A 23,344-nucleotide genomic window follows, 5' to 3' on the forward strand; every position below is an offset into this window, starting at 1 on the left:
TGGGCTTATACAATGCTCTAGTGACCTCCATTCCGTGTAGGGCTCTCCTGTTGTGACTTTTAATAGGTTGTTAACCCAACTGGCTGCCGCCTAAGCTTTGAATGAGGGGGAAAAATGTCATTAATTGTACTGTCATAATTCAATGGAATTCCACGGTGCTCATAATTCCAGCCAGCTCTCAATTTCAGCAGTGCTCCCAAAAAAGTGTAAAACATAGCAAGAGTGGTTGATGGGTCCATGTGCATGTGTGTCTGTGTGTGCGTGTGTATGCCTGCATGTGTGTGGTGGAATTGAGATCGGACGGAGAGACTCATGGCATGACTTCCTTATGACCTTCTCTATTAGCAGAGCCAACTTAGCCCCATGGAGACTCAGCGATGCCCCTGCAGAGCCACATGTGCCCTGAATGGACCCATTCAATTAACTGGCCATGAATGCTAACCTCTCTTGACCTCCGGTGACCCCAGGTCACGCACCTCCACAATGTCGCTGTGCCGCTATAGGCGTGCATGCGGATGGGGCGGAGCAAAGGGAGGGGTGGTCAGTGGTTTTGTTCCCCTTATGTCCAGCTTGCCCCTGTCTTTCACGGGGAGTGTGTAATAAATTGCTTTGTTGGTTTTCAGTTGTGCAGGTTTCAGTTGGAGGCCTGTTAGTACACAGGGTGATAAACTACATCCAGGTGACCTATCAATTCCTTGGAGAATAGGATATTTCTCCCAAATGTGATCTCTAATATTCATATTCATAAGCGAATATTGAATTATATTCGAAAACATTTCAATTTCCATTTTATTTATTCATATAGTTAAACTTATTTTGTTAAGTTATTGCATCAGTGTCCCATTGGGCACACATTGGCGGGATCAATGTTGATTTGATGTAATTTCATAGAAATGATGTTGAACCAACGTGGAGTATACGTTTAATTGACACTTGTGCAAAGCGAGCGTGTTCCTGTTTTTCTTCTATAACTATCATTACAGTATAATAAATACCATCTTCATACTAAACTACCATCAATGAAAGGGGCAGGTGTTGACAGACCTCTTGGCATTCACACATCCACATTCTTTAGCAACAGCAGATACGTTTCTCATAACTTTTGAGGATTTTACATTTTGTGGTCGTTGTCTTCAAAGTTGTTTCGCAAGCTGAATAAATGAAAAGGATTTGAAAATAAAAAGCTTGGTAGGCCTATACGCAGTGGTGGAAAAAGTACTCAATTGTCATACTTGAGTAAAAGTCAAGATACCTTAATAGAAAATGACTCAAGTAAAAGTGAAAGTCACCCAGTAAAATACAACAAATATTTGGTTTTGAATATTCTTAAGTATCAAAAGTAAATGTAATTTCTAAAATATACTCGCTCTGACAGATCCATGGACTACCCAGTAGCCATTGCACTGCACACTGCACTTACCCACCTGGACAAAAATAACGCATATGTGAGGATGCTGTTCATCGACAACAGCTCAGACTTACACCATAGTGCCCTATAAGCTCATTTACAAAGCTCACGGCCCTGCGTCTGAACTCCTCCCTTTGCAACTGGGTCCTGGACTTCCTGAGGGGCTGCCCCCAGATGGTGAAGGTAGGCAACATTACCTCCTCGACACTGATTCTCAACACATTGGCCCAACAAGTGTGCATCCTCAGTCCCCTCCTGTACTCCCTGTATACCAACAAATGTATGGCCCCACACAGTTCCAACTCCATCATGAAGTTTGCTGACAACACGACAATGGTAGGCATGATTACCAACAACGACAAGACTGCCTACAGGGAGGAGGTAGGCACTGACAGCATGGTGCTAGGTAAACAACCTCTCCCTCAATGTTAGCAAAACAGTGCAGCTGATTGTGGATTTCAGGAGGAACCAGGCCGGACACGCCTCCATCCTCATCAACGTGGCCGCCGTGGAGAAAGTCAATAACTTCTAATTCCTCCGCGTACACATCTCAGAGAAGCTAAAATGGTCTAACCCCACAGACACTGTAGTGAAGGAGGCACGACAGTGACTCTTCAACCTCAGGTTGCTGAAGAGATGTGTCCTGTCCCCGAGTGCCCTTTCATTATTTTACTTCACTTAGTCCTGCATGTTGGAGCTCCAAGTCTAACATGCTGACTGCATGTGCATGTGTCCGCATGCTTGTTGATTTTGTCCATCCCACCAGACGCGATCAGGATACGCAGGTTGAAATATATATATTTTTTAAAGAACTCTGAACCAACTATATTCATTTGGGGACAGGTGGAACCACATGACACATTTGTGGCCATTTAGCTGGCTACCTTGCTGTTGCTAGCTATTTGTCCTGGGATATAAACATGGAAGAAAGTTTGGATGAAAGGATTGAATAACATGTATGTGTAAATGTATTTCGCAAAGCTGCGCACGTAACGCGAGCAGTGTAGTCAGCATGTAAGATTTCCACTGTGCTCTGCAATCACACCTGCAACCCTGTACATGTGACTATTAAACACTCTGAACCTGTGAATTTAACATTCTGATTCTCTGAATTAAACACTGAGTTACGTGGTGGGACAGAAATGAAAACAACGTACTTTTGTTGATTTCCCATTAACACTGCTAGCCCTTTCCGGGAGGAAATTCAAGTAAATTACTGTAAGTACTCCTAGAGCACCAAGGTAGTTTCCCATTCATTCAAGTGTCCAAACCTCTCCATCCCCCATCTAAACCTATAGAGTATCAGCACCAAACACACAGCAGCTCACTCTTTCTATAGGCCACCAGGCTTATGAAGACTTACTCAGTGCTTGACTTGGACTGAAATAGGTGCCGGTAATAATTTTATGTGCAGGTAATGTTTATATTTAGGTGCAAGAACTCCACAATACTTTGGGGGATTATATAAGAGGTGCAGGAACTCAAGCTGTAAAAAAAATGGAGGTGCCAGTACTCAGCTCCGGTGATTCCTGCCTAAGTCCAGCACTAGACTTACTGCTGTCTTTGGCACTACCATCCAGCTGGTTCTGACGAAGCTTGAATGACTGAAATCTTGCTAATGATCAATCTTGAAAAAATCAGATGGAGATGCCCTCCAGCTCATCAGTTAGTAGCTCCTCTCCGTCCAGGAAGAGCTGGATGTGTCTCTCATCGGCAAAGTGATTCACCTGGATTCTCATCGTAGGTGAAGGGAACTATACACGCTGTAAGAAGTCTGGGTTTTTTTTTTGAAAGAGAGAAAAATATGAAGATTATTCAAGCAATATTTAAAACAGTAAGTTATGAACTGAGCACACCGTACACAGTATCACAACTTCCTTTGCATTTACTTTATGGTGTCCATCTACTCTGCCCAGACTGGGTGAAAAGGCACTTTGGTGATGGAAATGTAACTTCCTTATGTTATAAAATACATTTTACAAGGCCAAATATGATTATTCACATTATGAATTGTTCAGTGGGGTCTTTACCACATCATTAAATCAAATCAAATCAAATGTTATTTGTCACATACACATGGTTAGCAGATGTTAATGCAAGTGTAGCGAAATGTTTGTGCTTCTAGTTCCGACAATGCAGTAATATCCAACGAGTAATCTAACCTAACAATTTCACAACAACTACCTTATATACACAAGTGTAAAGGAATGAATAAGAATATGTACATTAAAAAAAATATATGGATGAGCGATGGCTGAACTGCATAGGCAAGATGCAGTAGATGGTATAGAGTACAGTATATACATATGAGATGAGTAATGTGGGGTATGTAAACATTATATGAGGTGGCATTGTTTAAAGTGGCTAGTGATACATTTATTACATCAATTTTTCCATTATTAAAGTGGCTGGAGTTGAGTCAGTATGTTGGCAGCAGCCACTCAATGTTAGTGATGGCTGTTTAACAGTCTGATGGCCTTGAGACAGAAGCTGTTTTTCAGTCTCTCAGTCCCTGCTTTGATGCACCTGTACTGACCTCGCCTTCTGGATGATAGCGGGGTGAACAGGCAGTGGCTCGGGTGGTTGTTGTCCTTGATGATCTTATTGGCCTTCCTGTGACATCAGGTGCTGTAGGAGTCCTGGAGGGCAGGTAGTTTGCCCCCGGTGATGCGTTGTGCAGACCTCACTACCCTCTGGAGAGCCTTACGGTTATGGGCGGAGCAGTTGCCATACCAGGCGGGGATACAGCCCGACAGGATGCTCTCGATTGTGCATCTGTAAAAGTTTGTGAGTGTTTTTGGTGACAAGGCTAATTTCTTCAGCCTCCTGAGGTTGAAGAGGCGCTGCTGCGCCATCTTCACCACGCTGTCTGTGTGGGTGGACCATTTCAGTTTGTCCGTGATGTGTACGCCGAGGAACTTAAAACTTTCTACCCTCTCCACTACTGTCCCATTGATGTGGATAGGTGGGTGCTCCCTCTGCTGTTTCCTGAAGTCCATGATCATCTCCTTTGTTTTGTTGACGAGTTGTTGAGGTTATTTTCCTGACACCACACTCTGAGGGCCCTCACCTCCTCGCTGTAGGCCGTCTTGTCGTTGTTGGTAATCAAGCCTACCACTGTAGTGTTGTCTGCAAACTTGATGATTGAGTTGGAGGCGTGCATGACCACACAGTCGTGGGTGAACAGGGAGTACAGGAGAGGGCTGAGAACGCACCCTTGTGGGGCCCCAGTGTTGAGGATCAGCGGGGTGGAGATGTTGTTACCTACCTTCACCACCTGGAGGTGGCCTGTCAGGAAGTCCAGGACCCAGTTGCACAGGGCGGGGTAAAGACCCAGGGTCTCAAGCTTGATGACGTGTTTGGAGGGTACTATGGTGTTAAATGCTGAGCTGTAGTCAATGAACAGCATTCTCACATAGGTATTCCTCTTGTCCAGATGGGTTAAGGCAGTGTGCAGTGTGATTGCGATTGCATCGTCTGTGGATCTATTGGGGTGGTATGCAAATTGTAGTGGCTCTATGGTGTTAGGTAGGGTGGAGGTGATATGATCCTTGACTAGTCTCTCAAAGCACTTCATGATGACGGAAGTGAGTGCTACGGGGCGATAGTGGTTTAGCTCAGTTACCTTAGCTTTCTTGGGAACAGGAACAATGGTGGCCCTCTTGAAGCATGTGGGAACAGCAGACTGGGATGAGGATTGATTGAATATGTCCGTAAACAGACCAGCCAGCTGGTCTGCGCATGCTCTGAGGACACAGCTGGGGATGCCATCTGGGCCTGCAGCCTTGCGAAGGTTGACACGTTTAAATGTTTTACTTACGTCGGCTACAGTGAAGGAGAGCCCGCAGGTTTTGGTAGCGGGCCGTGTCAGTGGCACTGTATTGTCCTCAAAGCAAGCAAAGAAGTTGTTTAGTCTGTCTGGGAGCAAGCATCCTGGTTTGCTATGGGGCTGGTTTTCCTTTTATAGTCCATGATTGACTGTAGACCGTGGCCACATACCTCTGGTGTCTGAGACGTTGAATTGCGACTCTACTTCATCTCTATACTGACGCTTATCTTGTTTGATTGCCTAGCGGAGGGAATAGATACACTGTTTGTACTTGGTCATGTTTCCGGTCACCTTGCATTAGCATTATATCCAAAAAGTCAGATTTCGTAACCTAATACATCCAATAATAAGACTGAGCTACAGTATATTGACATAACAATGCAGGTTTTCATAACTTTTGAGGATTTTACGATCGCAATATGCAAAATTAGCATGACACAAGCTGAATAAATGTACAAGGCTTTGAAAATGAAAAGCTTGGTTGGCCTATACACAGTAGGGGGAAAAGTACCCAATTGTCATACTTGAGTAAAAGTAAAGTAAAGTACAGGTACCCCAAAAAATGACTTAAGTAATACTTTAAAGTATTTTTACGTAAGTACTTTACACCACTGCCTATACGCTCAGTACTCCGTTGTCATTTCACAGTGGAATTTGTGAGGAATTTAAATAATATGAAAATAAATTAAATATAAAAATACGACATGTCATGTCTCAAAATCCATATCAATCTTACCTCTATATTGTTTTATGTCAGGCGGATTCAAGAAGAAAGATGACCAGTTCAGCTGTAGCGAGTCTGTCAGGTAGCCAGTAGCTTTAATTATTACACAGCATCCAGCCTAGCTGACGAGATGCAATTTTCCTGATTTGTGACCACCTTTCTTCTCTGTCCTCAATTGATTTAGTCACTCTAATTCTGGTCATACTACAAGGGTAAAAACTATGGCTGTGACAATACCAGTATCACAATATTTTTCCCATGGCAAAAATGAAAACATGAAGCAGACTCTTTAGTCCTTTAAAAACCTGCTGTATGTAAACTATTGTGTGCTACAGCTTGCAAATAAATAAATGTGATTCTGGATGACAACATAATGATGTTTGTTTCCAACATCAAGGCTGTTCTCCTATAGAAGTTAAATCCACTTTATGTTTTGTTTCCTTGTCACGATACTAATTGAGTATCGCGATACTGGAATCTTCCCAGCCCTAGTAAAAACTCCAATAACTTCTGAACTGATTATGATGGAAACATGAGGTTTGGACTATTGGTGTTCTTTGAGGATTATATACACAATTAATATATTATTTTAGTCATTGGTCAAAAGATGCATTTTTGATTGGACACCCTAACAACTGCATGATTTATTTGTCTGCAGGGAATTACACACCCTGACTGTGACATACAGCCCACTTGGGCTTTGGTTCAGCAGCACTGTTCTTAATTCTTCCCATGTAGCCCCATATTTGGTGAGGGTGCCTCGACATATACAGGCACCATGGTCTTATCCCAGGAAGTAGGGGACAGGTGGACAGCTGTTTACTGAATAGGCGCTAATGCTGAAGTACATGATTGAGCTTTATTGTGCCGATTCAAATATAGAAAGTAATTATGATGATTATGATTATGGTAGCCTAACTATTTCATTTTCCACCGTTTCTAGAAACATGGTTAGTAATACCTTTGGAAAAAATAATTGCATATGCACATGCAAATCAAGTTTGATGACATTGAATCAAAGGCCACATTCAAAGGATCACAGTCAATTGCCAATGCAGATATGATTTATAATGATTTTTTATTTTTAGCACCAAAATATTCCACTCAAAATCTGGATTAATATAATTTAAACTGATGGATTATGGAAAGCTTCAAATATGATAATTAATACACATTTAGACGAAAAATACAGCTAAGAGAAACAAACGTGGAAGTTTTAACAATAATATTACAATAAAATTCAATAATAGGCCAACATGTTAATTGCAGGCATTTGGACAGAGTGAGATTATTGGGGTAAAATTATCATGGCCTCTGCCCATTGGCTACCAGGTTGTTGGAACGATATTGTGACCATCAGGGCCCTTTGGAGGTTAGGGGTCCTAGCCAGCTATGGCCTCCTATGGCGCTCAACTGATGTCAGATCCCCTCGACCCCAATCTAAAGTAGAACATAATGAGTTAATAAAGTCCTCAGAGTTTTACATTCTCCTTTGGGAATTTTCCCCTGCTTATTATTTGTTGGAGTGTTTAGTGTTGTTCATAATTCTAGTGAATTCTAATTGTGTTTCCCCCTGTAGCATGTCAGTAAAGGAAAATTATCTCTGCATTTGAACAACAGCATAAACACACCTCTTTCACTTTTGCACGTCAAAAACTGAGTGACCACTGCTGCACATGCTGCCACTGTTTTGAACAGATTATACTATTTAGAACAAGCAGCATTGGGTGACTGGTCATCACTAGTTACCACAGCTAGAAATTCATCAAATCTGCCTATTTCTACAATTTATCTTCTTAAAATTGGATTTTGAACCTTACCTTCACCCTAAAATTAACCACACTGCCAACCTTATGCCCAACCTTAAATGCATTTTTGTTTTCATGAACGATAGCCAATGTCGACTTTGTGGCTGTGATAACCAGGGAGAACGCTACAAGCACTCAGTGGAAACCAGGGAGAATGCTACAAGCACGCAGATGCAAAGTGAAAACATTATCTTATTGGGTATAGCTAGCTAACATAATGTCACAAAGCATGATGCACTAGTCAGTAAACTTTCATTCTGAAATAACATTTTCAGAGTTAGTCAGATATTAGCTAAGAAAGACTTGAAATTGGCATGGGAGCTAATTGGCTAGCAAGGGTACCAATTAGCTATAGCTAGCTAGCTAACTGCTTATCAAAGGTAGATAACTGGTTAATTTGACAAAAAAGGGTTTTACCAAACTATTTCTCAATGTTTCAAAATGACTGTAACTGGCTAATCAATTTGATTATGCTTTGTGATGCACCCGGTTTTATGCTGTTTTAGTCCACACAGCATTTCACCCTGTCACTTACAGTAGATGTACAGTGAAACAAAATTGGCCATGCTCTTTTGTCCTACTAGATCTGCAATGGAAAGGTTTTAGCACAAATAAAACAATGAGACGGACATTTCACCGAATGTATAAATGTGAAGCAACCGCTTGGCGTTTCCACTCACTACCACATATGCTGGTGAGAGGAAGCCCCGTGGCTGGCAGTGGGAGAAGCTGGAACCAGATGGATTTTGGCCTACATTCTTCAAATGTTCTCATCGATGAAAGATTTGATCTCAATACAGTTTTCTGTTCCCAAAGCTAGAATCTGTTATGAACAGAGTGGACTAGCTTTTGTAGACTTTACCCTTTTCCAGGTTTCCAAAAATGGCATTGTTTAGTAGAGGTACAAGGGCAAATTGAGTTATTGCACACGCACACTTCACAGAGTAGGCATTTTCCTAATGGAAATATGCAAATACATGCTAAAACACGCCAATAGAATCTTGCTAGCTCGTGACTCATTTGACTCTGCCCCCCTCCTTGCTTGTTCTGCCCACTGTGACTCATTTGTTCCCATTGGAAATGACAGCCTGTGGTTTATCTTGTGTTAGTTATAAAGATATTTGGTTCTAGCTAGTGTACCCCTCGGCTTCTGTTCTTTGACTCGTTGCATGTAGTTTATCGGATCCCAGGCTCCCATGACTGTTATAATTATTTATTTACAACTTGCTTTTTTGCTTTAGCGTCATCTGTCATCTAAATTCAGCAAAAAAATAAATGTCCCTTTTTCAGGACCCTGTCTTTCAAAGATAATTGGATTTTTACGAAGTTACTTCACAGATCTTCATTGTTAAGGGTTTAAACACTGTATCCCATGCTTGTTCAATGAACCATAAACAATTAATGAACATGCACCTGTGGAACGGTCGTTAAGACACTAACAGCTTACAGACAGTAGGCAATTAAGGTCACAGTTATGAAAACATAGGACATTAAAGAGGCCTTTCTACTGACTCTGAAAAACACCAAAAGAAAGATGCCCAGGGGCCCTGCTCATCTGCGTGAATGTGTCTTGGGCATGCTGCAAGGAGGCATGAGGACTGCAGATGTTGCCAGGGAAATAAATTGCAACGTCAGTACTGTGAGACGCCTAAGACAGCGCTACAGGGAGACAGGACGGACAGCTGATCGTCCTTGCAGTGGCAGACCACGTTTAACAACACCTGCACAGGATTGGTACATCCGAACATCACACCTGCGGGACAGGTACAGGATGGTAACAACAACTGCCCGAGTTACACCAGGAACTCACAATCCCTCCATCAGTGCTCAGACTGTCCGCAATAGGCTGAGAGAGGCTGGACTGAGGGCTTGTAGGCCTGTTGTAAGGCAGGTCCTCACCAGACATCACCGGTAACAACGTCACCTATGGGCACAAACCCACCGTCGCTGGACCAGACAGGGCTGACAAAAAGTGCTCTTCACTGACGATTCACGGTTCTGTCTCACCAGGGGTGATGGTCGGATTCGCGTTTATCGTCAAAGGAATGAGCATTACACATTACATAGGCCTGTACTCTGGAGGGGGATCAATTTCGAGGTGGGGGGTCTGGGGCGGTGTCACAGCATCATCGGACTGAGCTTTTCGTCATTGCAGGCAATCTCAACGCTGTGCCTTACAGGGAAGACATTCTTATCCCTCATGTGGTACCCTTCCTGCAGGCTCATCCTGACATGACCTTCCAGCATGACAATGCCACCAGCCATACTGCTCCTTCTGTGCGTGATTTCCTGCAAGATAGGAATGTCAGTGTTCTGCCATGGCCTGCGAAGAGCCCGGATCTTAATCCCATTGCGCATGTCTGGGACCTGTTGGATCAGAGGGTGAGGGCTAGGGCCATTTCCCCCAGAAATGTCCGGGAACTTGCAGGTGCCTTGGTTGAATACAGTTGCGGAGAGTCCATGAATCCTAGATTCAGATCATTCAGGCGAGAAAAAACATCACCCAGATAGGCCAGTCGTGTGAGAAACTCATCATCATGCAAGCAATCAGACAAGTGAAAATGATGGTCAGTAAAGAAAACTTTCAGCTAAACGTGTCAATACTTTGCCCCTTGATAACCAGCGCACTTCTTTTGTATGTTGTAAAAGCTTTACATGGTCGCTGCCCATATCATTGCATAGTGCCGAAAATACATGACAGTTCAGGGGCCTTGATTTAACAAAGTTAACCTTTTTCACTGTAATGTCCAAAACGTTCCCTTGGCAGCAAGAGCCTGTCGGTGGATGCTGCAGTGTACCCAAGTGTCGGGAGTAACTGCTTGGACGCGCGTTACCACTCCACTATGTCTCCCTGTCATGGCATTTGCGCAACAAGTACAGATACCAACATGAGCAGCAGCTACTTTTGGCTACATTCAGACCGTTGGTGGAATTCCCGCGAGACTAACGGTTTATGTGATTTGATGTTAATTATTTTACTTGGCTACCTGTATTTGACATTGTGTTGTTATTTCGCTGAACACTAGATGGTTTCATTTTATTTTTGGCAGTGAAAGGAGGCTACTCAGGCGAGAGAAAAAAAATGTATAGCCCATTTGGAAAATATAAATGTACTGTTTGAAAATGTGAAGAACAAAAAGTGAATGTGAGTCACATTTTTATTTGGCATACCCAAATACAATGAACTGGCTCCAGGTACTTTTAACGAGGCATGTAAGACACATGTTAAAGGCTGCGTTTACATAGGCAGCCCAATTCGGATCTGCTTTTCCACTAGTTGGTTTTTTGACGGTTTAGATCTTTTCACAACAGCTCTTTTTCAGCTGATCTGATTGATTAAAATTGAATATGGCTGCCTGTCTAAATGCAGCCGAAGACAGCTGCTTCCCTAGGCTGTTTGATCCCAGAAAGTGTTAATCATGTGGTATATGAAGGAAAAAAACATTCTAATTTCGGGCATAAAACGCTGAGGTATTTACGGGCTCAATTAAATATTCAGGAACGGATTAAAGGAACAAAACTACTCAAAATGTCCAATGAACAAGATAAAATAATAACATGTAAAATAATATATATATCACATTTGAAAGATTTATTTCTCCCAAAATGCGTTACAAGTATTATTCAATTATCATTTAAATTCACAGCAATTACATTTTCTCCAGTGTAACAAAGTCGGCACCATTTCGTCCCCTGTAGCAGATAATCCGTTTGATTCAGTGGTTTGTCTGTAGTGGTGAAAGCTAGTCGTTTAAATTATATCACATTTTATGTTGTCTAAACATTTATGTACAATACACAACTGTACATAATTGTACAATAGCAACTCTAACTCTACCCAATACATTGCATAGTATAGAAATAGAAGAAAAGGAGAATCCTGACCCAGAATGAATATTCAATCGTCAAAACTCAACTATCTACGCATAGTTTTAGTCTGGAATACTTAACATTTTTAATGATGGACTTGCATCTATAAAAGTGATTGTCTATTCATGAAAACATCAGCGATCTACATTAATAACAGGTACAATTTTCTTTGGTTTTAATGTAGAATTTACAACACAGAGGCCTACTGCGAATTTGCCTTTCCCTTAGTCAATCGGATGTTTAAAAATGGTTCAACGTGTAATTCCCTGAACATTGGTGCATGTAACATCTCTTAGAAGAGCGGAGAAGCCCCCCAAAATCTTAAAAACACTAAATTAAAATGAGCTTAATCCATTGTTTTTGCATCATCAAACAGGTTTCACGAGTCCTATCCAAATTCTCAGACCATGATTCAAGTCTACAGCTCTGTCATATACTGTAGCTTCATAGGATCATCTAGGAACATAACATAAGGCAGCTGGTAGGAGGTATATTGCAATGGACTGTCCATGGCCCATGCTGCTTGGAGGATAGCATGCTTCTGTCTGGTGTAAACACATTATGGGTTACCTTGAGATTGTTTTCTTCTGAGAGTGAAACGCACTTCTGCTGATGGTCTGGAGTATTTGAACACACACTACCACCATATTAGTGAATCAGATATGGTCATTGGCACATTGAAAAATGGCAGACATACACAAGCACCATGTGCTGCCACATCCTGGTTGTACAATCTACTATGTGTGGATCTCAAGTGAGTGTGTGTGTGTGTGTGTGTGTGTGTGTGTGTGTGTGTGTGTGTGTGTGTGTGTGTGTGTGTGTGTGTGTGTGTGTGTGTGTGTGTGTGTGTGTGTGTGTGTGTGTCCGTGCGTGCGTGTGTGTGTGTTTATGCGTTGAGCTTTTCTGCCTCGTCCGGTGTCCTGACAGTGGTCAACTCCTCATGTGAGCCCTCCTCACCAGGCAGCTGAGAGAGAGATAAATGGAAAGAGAAAATTATGTAGTGGATGATTTATTTAGACCATGTTTTCACCTTATCGAGTCATAAAAATGCAAGTATACCTATTTCCTAACTAATTTCAAGACATTCCTAAATCTGTATATTTTTTTAAATCAAGAGAATCGTCAATTACTGATTATGCATGCATTGACCATGTGAAATGGCACCACCTGGTGTTCTGAGGGTGACTGCTTTGCTTATGATGAAAAGCAGTTTTTTGAGTTCAGTAACCAAATGCAAGCATGACACCTTGTGGCCACATATCATATTGCATAACATTGGGCCCAACTGCATGCCATCGTTGGCAATCTTTAACCCTTCATGGGCCTGAATGGCCCTGCACTCTCACACAAACACTATGTACAAATCAGTGAGTCCTGTGTGTCCATTCATCCATACAAAGTGACTGGGTGTAGTAGCTAAACTTACCTCCCAGTAGATGCCATCCTCAAAACAGATGGTGTCAGGAGGAGCACCATAGATTGGCAGCTTCAGAATAAAACCTACAAGAAAAAGGACATGATACAATTACACACAGACACAAGGGACAATATACAGGGACAAAAGAGCATAGTTCTAATATCACCATGCATTTGTGAAACAAACCAGTCAAGACAATGACTATATGTGCTTACAACACGCAGGTAATATTTAAATCCCCTTATCCTCTAGCTAGTCCCTCTACATACCGGTGATAAGACCGCCCAGGAGGGCAATGCAGAGGGTGACAGCCAGGGAGATGGCCTGTCGTATGCCCTGGAACGAGGCCTCCACTTCACCAGACTGGATGTCAGGGAACACATCAGCCATCCTGCATCACAGAGAGTAGAGTATTGAATGAAACTGTTGTGTGAATGCACGCTTTGACGGGAGTCTGTCTGTTGCGCAATAGTGGGAGCTTCACCATAAAACCAGTAGAGGGCACACTTTCCCAACTTGTCAAAAAAAGGCAGACTAACCCATCTCCATAGACGTCCTTGGTTGCCAGAGCAGCAGTAACTGCTCCAACGATGGCTCCCAGGACTCCAGGCATGCCGTGCAGGTTGTGGACGCCACATGTGTCCTGTATCTTCAGCTTTTGTTCCAGGATAGGCTGAGAGGACAGGGGTGGAAAGTTGTCAGTGCCATGAGTGCGGGCGTTTGTGATGTCTATGTACCCCTAGCACCCTCATGTCCTTCAAAAGGTGCCATATACATATTAAGTGGATGTGTTTCTCAACATGACTGTTTATGTTGTAAGTAGATACGCTTGTTCTGTTGGCATCATTAACGGTCATATCCTACTGATACCCCTTGAGAGGACATTCTGGGCTTTTCAATGATTTCTCATGTGGGAGTGTGACCTGGATAACTTTCTCTTTGTTTGTCAAAATGGCTGCCAACACAATTATCACATTTTATGTGTGTGTAATTGTGTAATTATCATTTTTTTTGTGAGTTTGATATTCAATTGCTTATAGTAAGTAAATATCTCAGGAATAGTTTGGTGAGTTTTCAGAGCAGTGCACTAATTTCTCAAATAATAGCTTACTTATGTCCTCTGTAAAACAAATGTACCTACTGTACTCATTTACTGTAATGTTAATTGTTTTCTTTTTCTGTAAAACATTTTTTTCATCCCAAACACTTCTTATGTAATATAATTGATTTTTAATTGCAGATATGTTTTATTGCTAGGTCTCAGGAGGATAATACATTTTCATTTCCATACACTTCTGTCCTATATCCTGTCTTACTAATGGCAGGTTGGTCTTACCGAGAGGAACTTGAAGCCCAGCACAGAGATGGTTCCAGCCAGGAAGCCCACAATCATGGAGCCAAAAGGAGTGAGCATCATTTCACCAGCAGTTCCCACAGCAACCCCCCCGGCAAGGGCAGCGTTCTGGATGTGCACCTAAAGAGAGGAGAGAGACGTTTTTTAAATGCTGTTCAAAATGGTTGATTGTCAGAGTCCAGTCATACGTTTATGTTAATTATTAATTATCACATTCTCAAATTTTGCACAGTACCAATGTCAAGGAACGAGAAGGTAGGATGAATGATGTAATACTTGAATAATAAAAAAATCCCAACCAATGCAGCATTGTGTGACAATTTGGTATCGCCATCATGCAAAGTGGGGGTGTGCGAGTGTGTAGAGTTCAAATCAAATTTTATTGGTCACATACACATATTTAGCAGATGTTATTGCGGGTGTAGTGAAAATCTTGTCAGATTGCAGACAGATTTGATGATATGCTGCGGACACACTACCCTTTCACCAACTATGAGATAATCTGAGCTGATTCGAACGGTACTACTGTCACCAGGTCATGTGTTATGTTCACTGACTCCCTCCATTGAATAGAAAAGACAACTTCAGATTGATTGCCATCTAGACAGGAATGTACCGTCTTGATTTCAGAACGAGATGTAGATGACAGCCATGTCCTCAAGGGACATAGCAACTAGATATTTTGTCTGGCTCACATGACTGTATGCTCTAAAGGTAGATAGTAACTATGGTGTGATGCTTCAGCGTGCATTTTGTGGGGATGGTTTCCAATTCTTAAATCGTATCTTGTGAGAAAGTTTGAGGATTCATAGTTTGATAGTTTAGAATAGATCAATCAAATCTAAACTAGAAAAGTATATTTACTGAAGAAAATGTGTGTGCTTGTTTTAAAGCATTTATGTTTTTGAAATAAGTTACAGAAGTGGTAGTGATGGTAGTGACTGGTTATAGTTGAAAACGTGGGTAGATTAAAAGATTGATTGATTGGTAGGATAGCCTGAACATGTGAAAGTTGACTTGGTGTCTAGCTTGAACGGTTCAAGAGTTACTGTTGGTGAGCTAAACACTATCAAAACGTTTTTCAAGCCATCTATGTTGGTGCAGTCTGCACATTTGGACGTTTCATGTTAATATCTTAAATCATTGAAGTGCTAGAGCGAGGGGAGTAAATATGACAATAATGATAATAATGTAAGTATGTAAGAAATCTAGAGTTGTGTTAAACTTTCACCAAGCACGTCTGACTACAGCTGTTGACAACATTTACATTTACATTTAAGTCATTTAGCAGACACTCTTATCCAGAGCGACTTAAGAGTTGAAATACCTGTCTGTATATGCAAACATACTGCATGATGCTTCAGTTTGCCAATAAGGATTTAATCCCAAAGGAGTCATGATTCATTCCAAATATTTACTTACATGTATAACATCTAATAGGGTTACAGTATATCTAGTAGGCCTATGACGCAAAATACAGTTGAACCAGATTGTATTGACAACAAACACAGGGAAAAATCTTCCTTCCCCTACCATGCCTAGTCCCTAACTCCCACTTGAAATGATCTGGGAAGACCACTTTAAGCCCCTCGTTTCCACTGCATAGTCCCTGTAGAATCCTACTTCTCCCTACTTTGTCTCCCCAAGTCTGCATCACCTGTCTAGCCCTATACTACTTTTAGGGACCTGATTTCCCTCTTAAGTCCCCACACTGTACTCGGCCCCTTACCATATCGAGCTTGCCATCATGAGCCACAACGGCAGACAGGCCGTAGGTGGCCAGGGTGCAGGCAGCCAGGGAATAGTAGGTGTTCATAGCCGTGCGGTGCTGGTCGTCTCCGTGGGCCGTCACAGCAGAGTTGAAGCTTGGCCAGAACATCCACAGGTAGATGGTGCCTGAGCAGTCAGTGAAAAATAAGTATTAGCATACCGGTATGTAATATAGTCCTTTAGTTTAGCAAGCTTACAGGTAAGGTTTATTTCCTGGGGAGGTGGATGTACTCTTAATTATGACACAGATTCCCATACATTGGCATGCATTGTATGTACAGTCAAAACACAACTGGCATCTTCAGAAAATGAAGGTTAAGTTGTCCGACTTGTTGATGGTGGCTATTTGTATCTAATGTACAGGCTTCCTGCTTACAACGAGCAGGAGGTATTCTTACCAATCATGGCGAAGAGGTCAGAGTGGTAGACAGAGCAGTTCTTGTGTTTGCTCTTGTCCAGGTTGGGGCGGTAGAGAACACGAGCCACCATCAGGCCAAAGTAAGCTCCAAAGGTGTGGATGGTCATGGAGCCACCAGCATCCTTGGCCTAAAGGTGGAAATTGTCTAATTTAAGGGGTGTAAAAAGCTTTGTCTTAAAGTACATTATTCAAGAGTGATGAGAAAGCCTAATAGGAGAGTAGGCATAATAGTACGTAAAAAAGCAGTTTTACTGTAGGTTTGTATACAGACATATACAGGAAGACATGAATTGTACATTTAATGGTACACCTAAACACACACACACACACTCACTCACCCCCAGAACAGTAAGCACAATGAATTCATTGACTGCGAACAGGGTGACTTCAATCACAGACATGACCAGCAGCTGGACTGGACTGGTCTTCCCCAGGACCGCCCCAAACGAGATGAGCACTGAGCCTGTGCAGAAGTCAGCGTTGATCATACTGCAGGAGGAACAAACAGCTCTTAATGATAGGGTTTATTATGGGATGCACTACAGTATACACTTACACCCGTATGATATGCCACGTATACACATCACATGTATCTGCTGGTGTGTTGTGTTTATTGTAGTAATGAAATGTAGGTTAGTGTGTGCATGAGCCCTACCTCTCTATTCCGACGTGGATCTTGCCCCCATGCATGCCGTGGACGAAGCCCTGCATGAGAGTTGCCCACTGCAGAGCGAAGGCCGCAATGAGGAAGTTGAAGCCCACACTGCTAAATCCATAACGTTGCAGGAACGTCATGAGGAAACCAAAGCCAATGAAGATCATCACGTGCACATCCTGAAAGCCTGAACAAAGGAAGAGAACACATTATAGATTATTTTTTATTTTATTATTTTATGCACATTGTCACTATTCAACTGCCTGTGTGGTCAGTCTCGTAAACACATTAACAATCCCCTTCTTATGGTTTGGTGAGAAAGACTATTTATTTTATGACAGTAGTATAGCAGTATCTTTCTAAGTTGGTGACTTCTCCACAAAACACCAACAATCCCTTTTAGTCAACATTTTGTGATTTAAATTGAGCGGGACAGGGGGCTTTGGGAACCTCAGTTGGCCTACATAGAAGGACACAGAGAAGTTACCCTGTGCCTGATAGCTCCATTCAACCTGCTTTCTGGCCTTGTTAACCCAGCCTACTACACCTCCCTCTGCCCACTGGACGTATTCATCCACATGGCACTGGGGAGTAGGGACAATATCTCTTGGTCGTTGCCTGGCAACTGATCATTGGCATGGATGATATTTCCACTGCCCAACTCCCCATTGGCAGATTGGCCCAAATACTCCCCCTAGAAGGACGCCTACAGAGCGGTGAGAAAATGTAACATGCACACACACGGGCAACACCAGTGAGTAGGTAAATAAATTATTTAAAAAATTGCACACATTGACATTTATTGTAAAAGACCTAAAGGTAATCTATTACCTGTGCTCATGAGCCAACATACAGACCAGTTTTAACCTAATGACTACCTTACAGTTCTCTTAATTCTGACTGTATCTTTCAATCAAGAGATCATTTTCTTTCTAGACATGTGTCAAGTGGAGCAGCCATAATTCTAAGGGAGATGGTAGGCTTCTACTACATGTTGACATGCCATAGCAAATCTCTTATCTCACAGCAATGAGGTCAACCTACACACCCAGACAATATATAGAGCAGCAGAGGGAGAATTATATCGTGACATTTGGTGGTCTCAATTTTATTCACGGGACTTCCTATTGCTGCACAAAACTTACCATGGGGCTAATAGTAAAGACATGTAATTTTAACAGTAAACATGTATTACCTTTTAATATGGCATGAACACATCCAGTGATGATGTTTTCACTTATCAAACAAATCACCTTCAAAAGTAGGCTACCTGCACATCCACTCCAAAATCATTCATGATCCAAACACTGCCCTGTGCACCCCTGTTACAAAACACCGAAAAGTCTAATGATATTTGGTGATTGTCATTAAGCCTACACTCTTGTAGCCTGAATTAAATGATGCGTATTGCTGACAAATGGGGAAGCAAATACAGTTGTGTCTGTCCCGAGCTCATCCGCAGGGAAATTGAGCGCCCAGTTGAAACAATGTTGCAAGTTCGCTAAAGGGTTGGACCCAGTCGATACCATATTGCAAGTTTGCTAGCGAAATCTCATGGCAGATAGGCAATATGTGAAAGATGAATGCGGTTGAAAGAACCTGAACCAACTATCACTGGTTTAAACCATGACAGAGAGGTGGGGGTGTTCCTTTCATTTCGAATAAGCTTCCATTTTAATATGTATACATGTAATATATTTTAGCAGTACAAAATTGTATTTTAAACCAATAGGAGAATGGTTCAATTAGAGTCCCCCCAAAGTGTGACTTTTGTTGCAGTTAGGGGAGCTCATGTCTCAACCCCCGTAATTTGTTTTACTACACCTTAAACGTTTGAAGTTCCAAACAGGACATGATCAATGAGAGTAGTCAGATGTGCACCTGTTACTGTATGTGAGTTTCATTCTTGAAGGTGATTTTCCATTCAGCAGTGAAGCTGACGGGTTAAAGATCTGAAATAATTACTTCTGGTGGACTTTTAGTGCTTCCTCTTTCAAATTTTCCCAACCTTGAACAGGTTTCTACTTTGTCGAAATCAGTGTACTCAATCACTCAATAGCTTGAGGCAAGAGCATAAATAGTGAGCCTGGCATAACATGCATAAGCAGCTTCACCTGCTTAAGGGAAGGTCCAATCTGCATGTGCTCAATTGATTGAAAGCTCAAAAGAGTCACAGACTTCAACCTCAAAGTTGAATTGAATTCAAAGTCACATGATCCAACTCTCAGAGATTCATGTAATTAAACTCCCATAGTTTCCCATGACTCCCGTAGCCTGGTCAACCACACTGACCACAGTGGTCAATATGATTGACCAGGCCATGACTCCCCAGCCTTAACAAGGGAAAACTGCAAACCATGCTACTAGCCAAAGTGGCTGATAGCTCAACTTGGTTCCTTAATTACCTTTTTGTGCCACACAGTCTTTTTCTCTTGCTTTCTCGCTCTCCCTAACTCTCTTTCTGTGTATATACATCCATATGACAAGCCTTGCTGGCATGACAATAAACACAAATCAGACTGCCAAAGCAAACATTTCCTTCTGTCTAAAAACAATCACTCTCTCCCTCCTAACCCTCTCTCCCACCTTCTGTTCCCCACTCAACTTTTTCCCTTCACGTTCCTCCCCCCGGTGCCCCTTTCTCACGCAGAAGCCCCTATCCCCCTGGCCGTTCACTAATTAGACAGTGATGGGGGGAATGTGAAAATTAAACATTCCTCCTACACATTCCCATGTCTGTATATCAGACATTCTCATACTCTTTCTACCCTGGGGATACCCTGCAACCATCCACCTGCATGACACAGTATAGGGACAGTATTGGGAAAGCCTCAAGGTGTGGTGACAGGTAGGACTAGTTGCACACAGGAACTTTCAACAAGGCTAAGAATTGGACACACCCAATACCTCCACCACCTCCCCCCAACAGTCTTCCATTGCATTTCATTACTGATCTGTTAAGGTGGAACAGCAACGTTCAGAGGAGGAAAAGTATACCTTTGCCCTTGGTGACTGATTGGACACCCACTACAACAGACATGCTATAACCTATTCAGAGACCACATTTCCTTCCCTCTTGCTGTTCAAATTAGCCTATGAGTTAGAGGGTTTTGACGCTAATCAAAAAAACATTGACATAAAGATCTGAGATACTAAACGGTTAAATCAAAGGACAGAAATCTCTCCCCATGCCGGATTTGTTTCCATATTGACATTGGAGAACTTAACTCTCCTTCTCCTCCCACTTGACAAAGAGCTTCTAGTTTCCAGTTATTTTCAGTGGACCGCAGACAGACGGAATGCAATCACTTAAGCACATTGTCTGTTTTCAGGTCTCCGTATGTCTCCAATATGTACTGTGTTGACTGTTGATGTATATTGTACACCACAACACAAAGCAAAACGGAGCATATCAAGTATAAAACTGACAATGAGAATGATGTATTTGGTACATCAGTGAACTGGAGTGCACTGTCACAGAAAGTAAAACAAGTTCACCCAAAAACATTTGGCAACCAAGGATGTTGTGTATCCCTGGAAATAATCTGAATTGATGTAAACATTACATTTCTGAAAACATAGCTTGGTCTATGTGGTCTCTTGGCACAACTTACCCCGGGATAGGGTAAGTTAAGCCACCTACAAATTTCTGTACTGAATGAAATATTACCACAATATTACCTTTATTTCCCGAACAAATTTAAACACAGTCACAATCGCTTTTTTGTATTTGAATCATTTCAAGCATCTTTTAACACAGGCTTAACGCCTAACAAACACTTTTAACATAGGCTTAACGCCTAACAAACACTTTTACCATAGGCTTAACGCCTAACAAACACTTTTAACACAGGCTTAACGCCTAACAAACACTTTTACCATAGGCTTAACGCCTAACAAACCCTTTTAACATAGGCTTAACGCCTAACAAACACTTTTAACATAGGCTTAACGCCTAACAAACACTTTTACCATAGGCTTAACGCCTAACAAACACTTTTAACATAGGCTTAACGCCTAACAAACACTTTTAACACAGGCTTAACGCCTAACAAACACTTTTAACATAGGCCAGGCTCTGTTTCCTCTACCTGCAATAGGCTCAACCATTGGCCTAACTTACCCCATGGCCATTCCCTCAACTTACCAAAGGACAAACATTTTGACTATATTAGCCCACACAGCTACAAGGATGCACTATGACTTTTCCATGTGGTTTATTCCTTCACATAACCCATGACCTCTTCCTAAATATTTGGTCATATTATTCATTTTATGGTTTCCTAGAAACAAGGGTGGCTCAACTTACCCCTTTGGCTCATCTTACCCCACTCTGCCCTATATATCAAAGGGTCTCGGAGTGGGAATGCTAATCTACAGCATTGAGCACAGATCAAACGTAAAACAGAGTTGCTTTGCCCCTCTACAAACCCTTACAAACAGCTCACCTCAATTTCTCATGACCATTCCCACCCACCTCCAATCTCCTCCACACATCCATATTGTAAGTACGTAACATCCCAAAGAAAGCCAGATGGGCTAGACTCCCTAGGTGGGAAGACAATATCCAAACACAGCCTTGGAGCAAGATGTGGCATAACACAAAAGGAAAATAAATTATTTCCGATTTAGTCGTCAGATTCGTTTGAGCTTCAGACAACTTTTCTGTCATGTTCATTGTCTTGACATACATGTATGGCATGAATGACACAAGACACTTGCCTAAACAACCAACAGATCTGCTTCTGCTACCATGCAAGTCTCAGACACATAGACAAAGCATAACAAAGAAGGATAAGAACAATCCTTTCACTTCTATAGATGGACTCCACATCCCCCATCCTCTCCACCCTCACAGGGAAATAGTTAACTTTATCCACAGATTTAGGGTCAGATCATCATACTACCTAACCATAACCATAACCATTTAAAGGATGAAAACGTATCTGACTCTGTATCAGTGGTTAGGGATGTCTACTACCCCACCTGTCTCGTTACCCCAACCCTACCCCTCTCGCTGCGGTCACTCACTGGGGTAGCGGTAGTAAAAGTCGTTGTCGTAGTTGGAAGAGCCATTGGCGATTTCCTTGTGCCAGAGCTTGGCGTCTGTCTCATCGTCGTACTGCACCAGAGTGCCGAAGAGGATGATGATGATCACCTCCAGGATGATGCAGGCCATGGGCAGCTTCAGCCGCAAGTTAGTTGCCGAATTCATCATGGCTGTGGGGTTACCTGGGTGTTCTCCTGGCTCTGCACTATGGCCTTAGGGGTGAATGGTTAAAAGTTCAACTCAGCTCCAGAGCGGGGAACACAGCAACATACACTAACACTCACAAGCACTGGTGGCTGCAGTGATGCGATGTGAGAGTGGGAGTGCAGGGAGTGAGGACTCAAGCTGACACATGAGTTGGTCTGACTTAATTAGTGCGTTTTGGTTGCAAATGTTCATGCCCACCACCTTTCTGTATGCCTCCAATCATAGGCTGCAAGATAACCTCAGCTCCTCCCCTTCACTATTGCTGCTGTTAAGGTGGTCTGAAATGAGGTAGGACTCCTTAAAATGATCAGTTACTCCTCTAGATTCATAGAAGAAGAAGAAAAATGACCCATTAAAAACTATTTTCATGGGGTTACCCTTCATATTGAAAAAAAGCTTTTTCCTACATGATCTACGGTGAAACATTAGGTTAATGGTTCAAGGCCCATGGTGAATTAAAAAACACAAACAGATACATGCAGAGAGTCAGGCTTGCACATGTATAGGATCTAACATATTGCTGTCTCTCCGTTATGCCATTGACTCCTCAAAGTCAGACAAAAAGTAAAATAAAATAAAAATATCTTGGGATCAGAATAGTTTGTGCAACCAGGTGTGATAACGTGCCAAGACACACACACACACACACACACACACACACACACACACACACACACACACACACACACACACACACACACACACACACACACACACACACACACACACACACACACACACACACACACACACACACACACACACACACACACACACACACAATTTATTGTCACAATGTTAAAAAGCTAAAAGAGCCTGTAGTAGAGATGTTTG

General features: G+C 42.2%; 1 protein-coding gene across 1 annotated transcript; it reads right to left on the minus strand.

Moving 5' to 3' along the window:
* Positions 1-11,346: 11,346 nt before the first annotated feature.
* LOC118364438 (ammonium transporter Rh type B-like) lies at positions 11,347-22,682 on the minus strand. Its single transcript, XM_035745973.2, has 10 exons — positions 22,285-22,682; positions 17,254-17,440; positions 16,937-17,087; positions 16,579-16,726; positions 16,140-16,306; positions 14,393-14,530; positions 13,596-13,729; positions 13,326-13,447; positions 13,066-13,139; positions 11,347-12,603 (listed from the first exon to the last, which is right to left on the minus strand). Exons 1-10 carry the CDS (start codon positions 22,469-22,471, stop codon positions 12,526-12,528), a joined length of 1,386 nt encoding a protein of 461 aa, XP_035601866.2. The 5' UTR covers positions 22,472-22,682; the 3' UTR covers positions 11,347-12,525.
* Between the last annotated feature and the right edge of the window lie 662 nt (positions 22,683-23,344).

The sequence above is a fragment of the Oncorhynchus keta genome, chromosome 31, assembly GCF_023373465.1.
Source record: "Oncorhynchus keta strain PuntledgeMale-10-30-2019 chromosome 31, Oket_V2, whole genome shotgun sequence".
NCBI classification, from domain to species: Eukaryota; Metazoa; Chordata; class Actinopteri; order Salmoniformes; family Salmonidae; genus Oncorhynchus; species Oncorhynchus keta.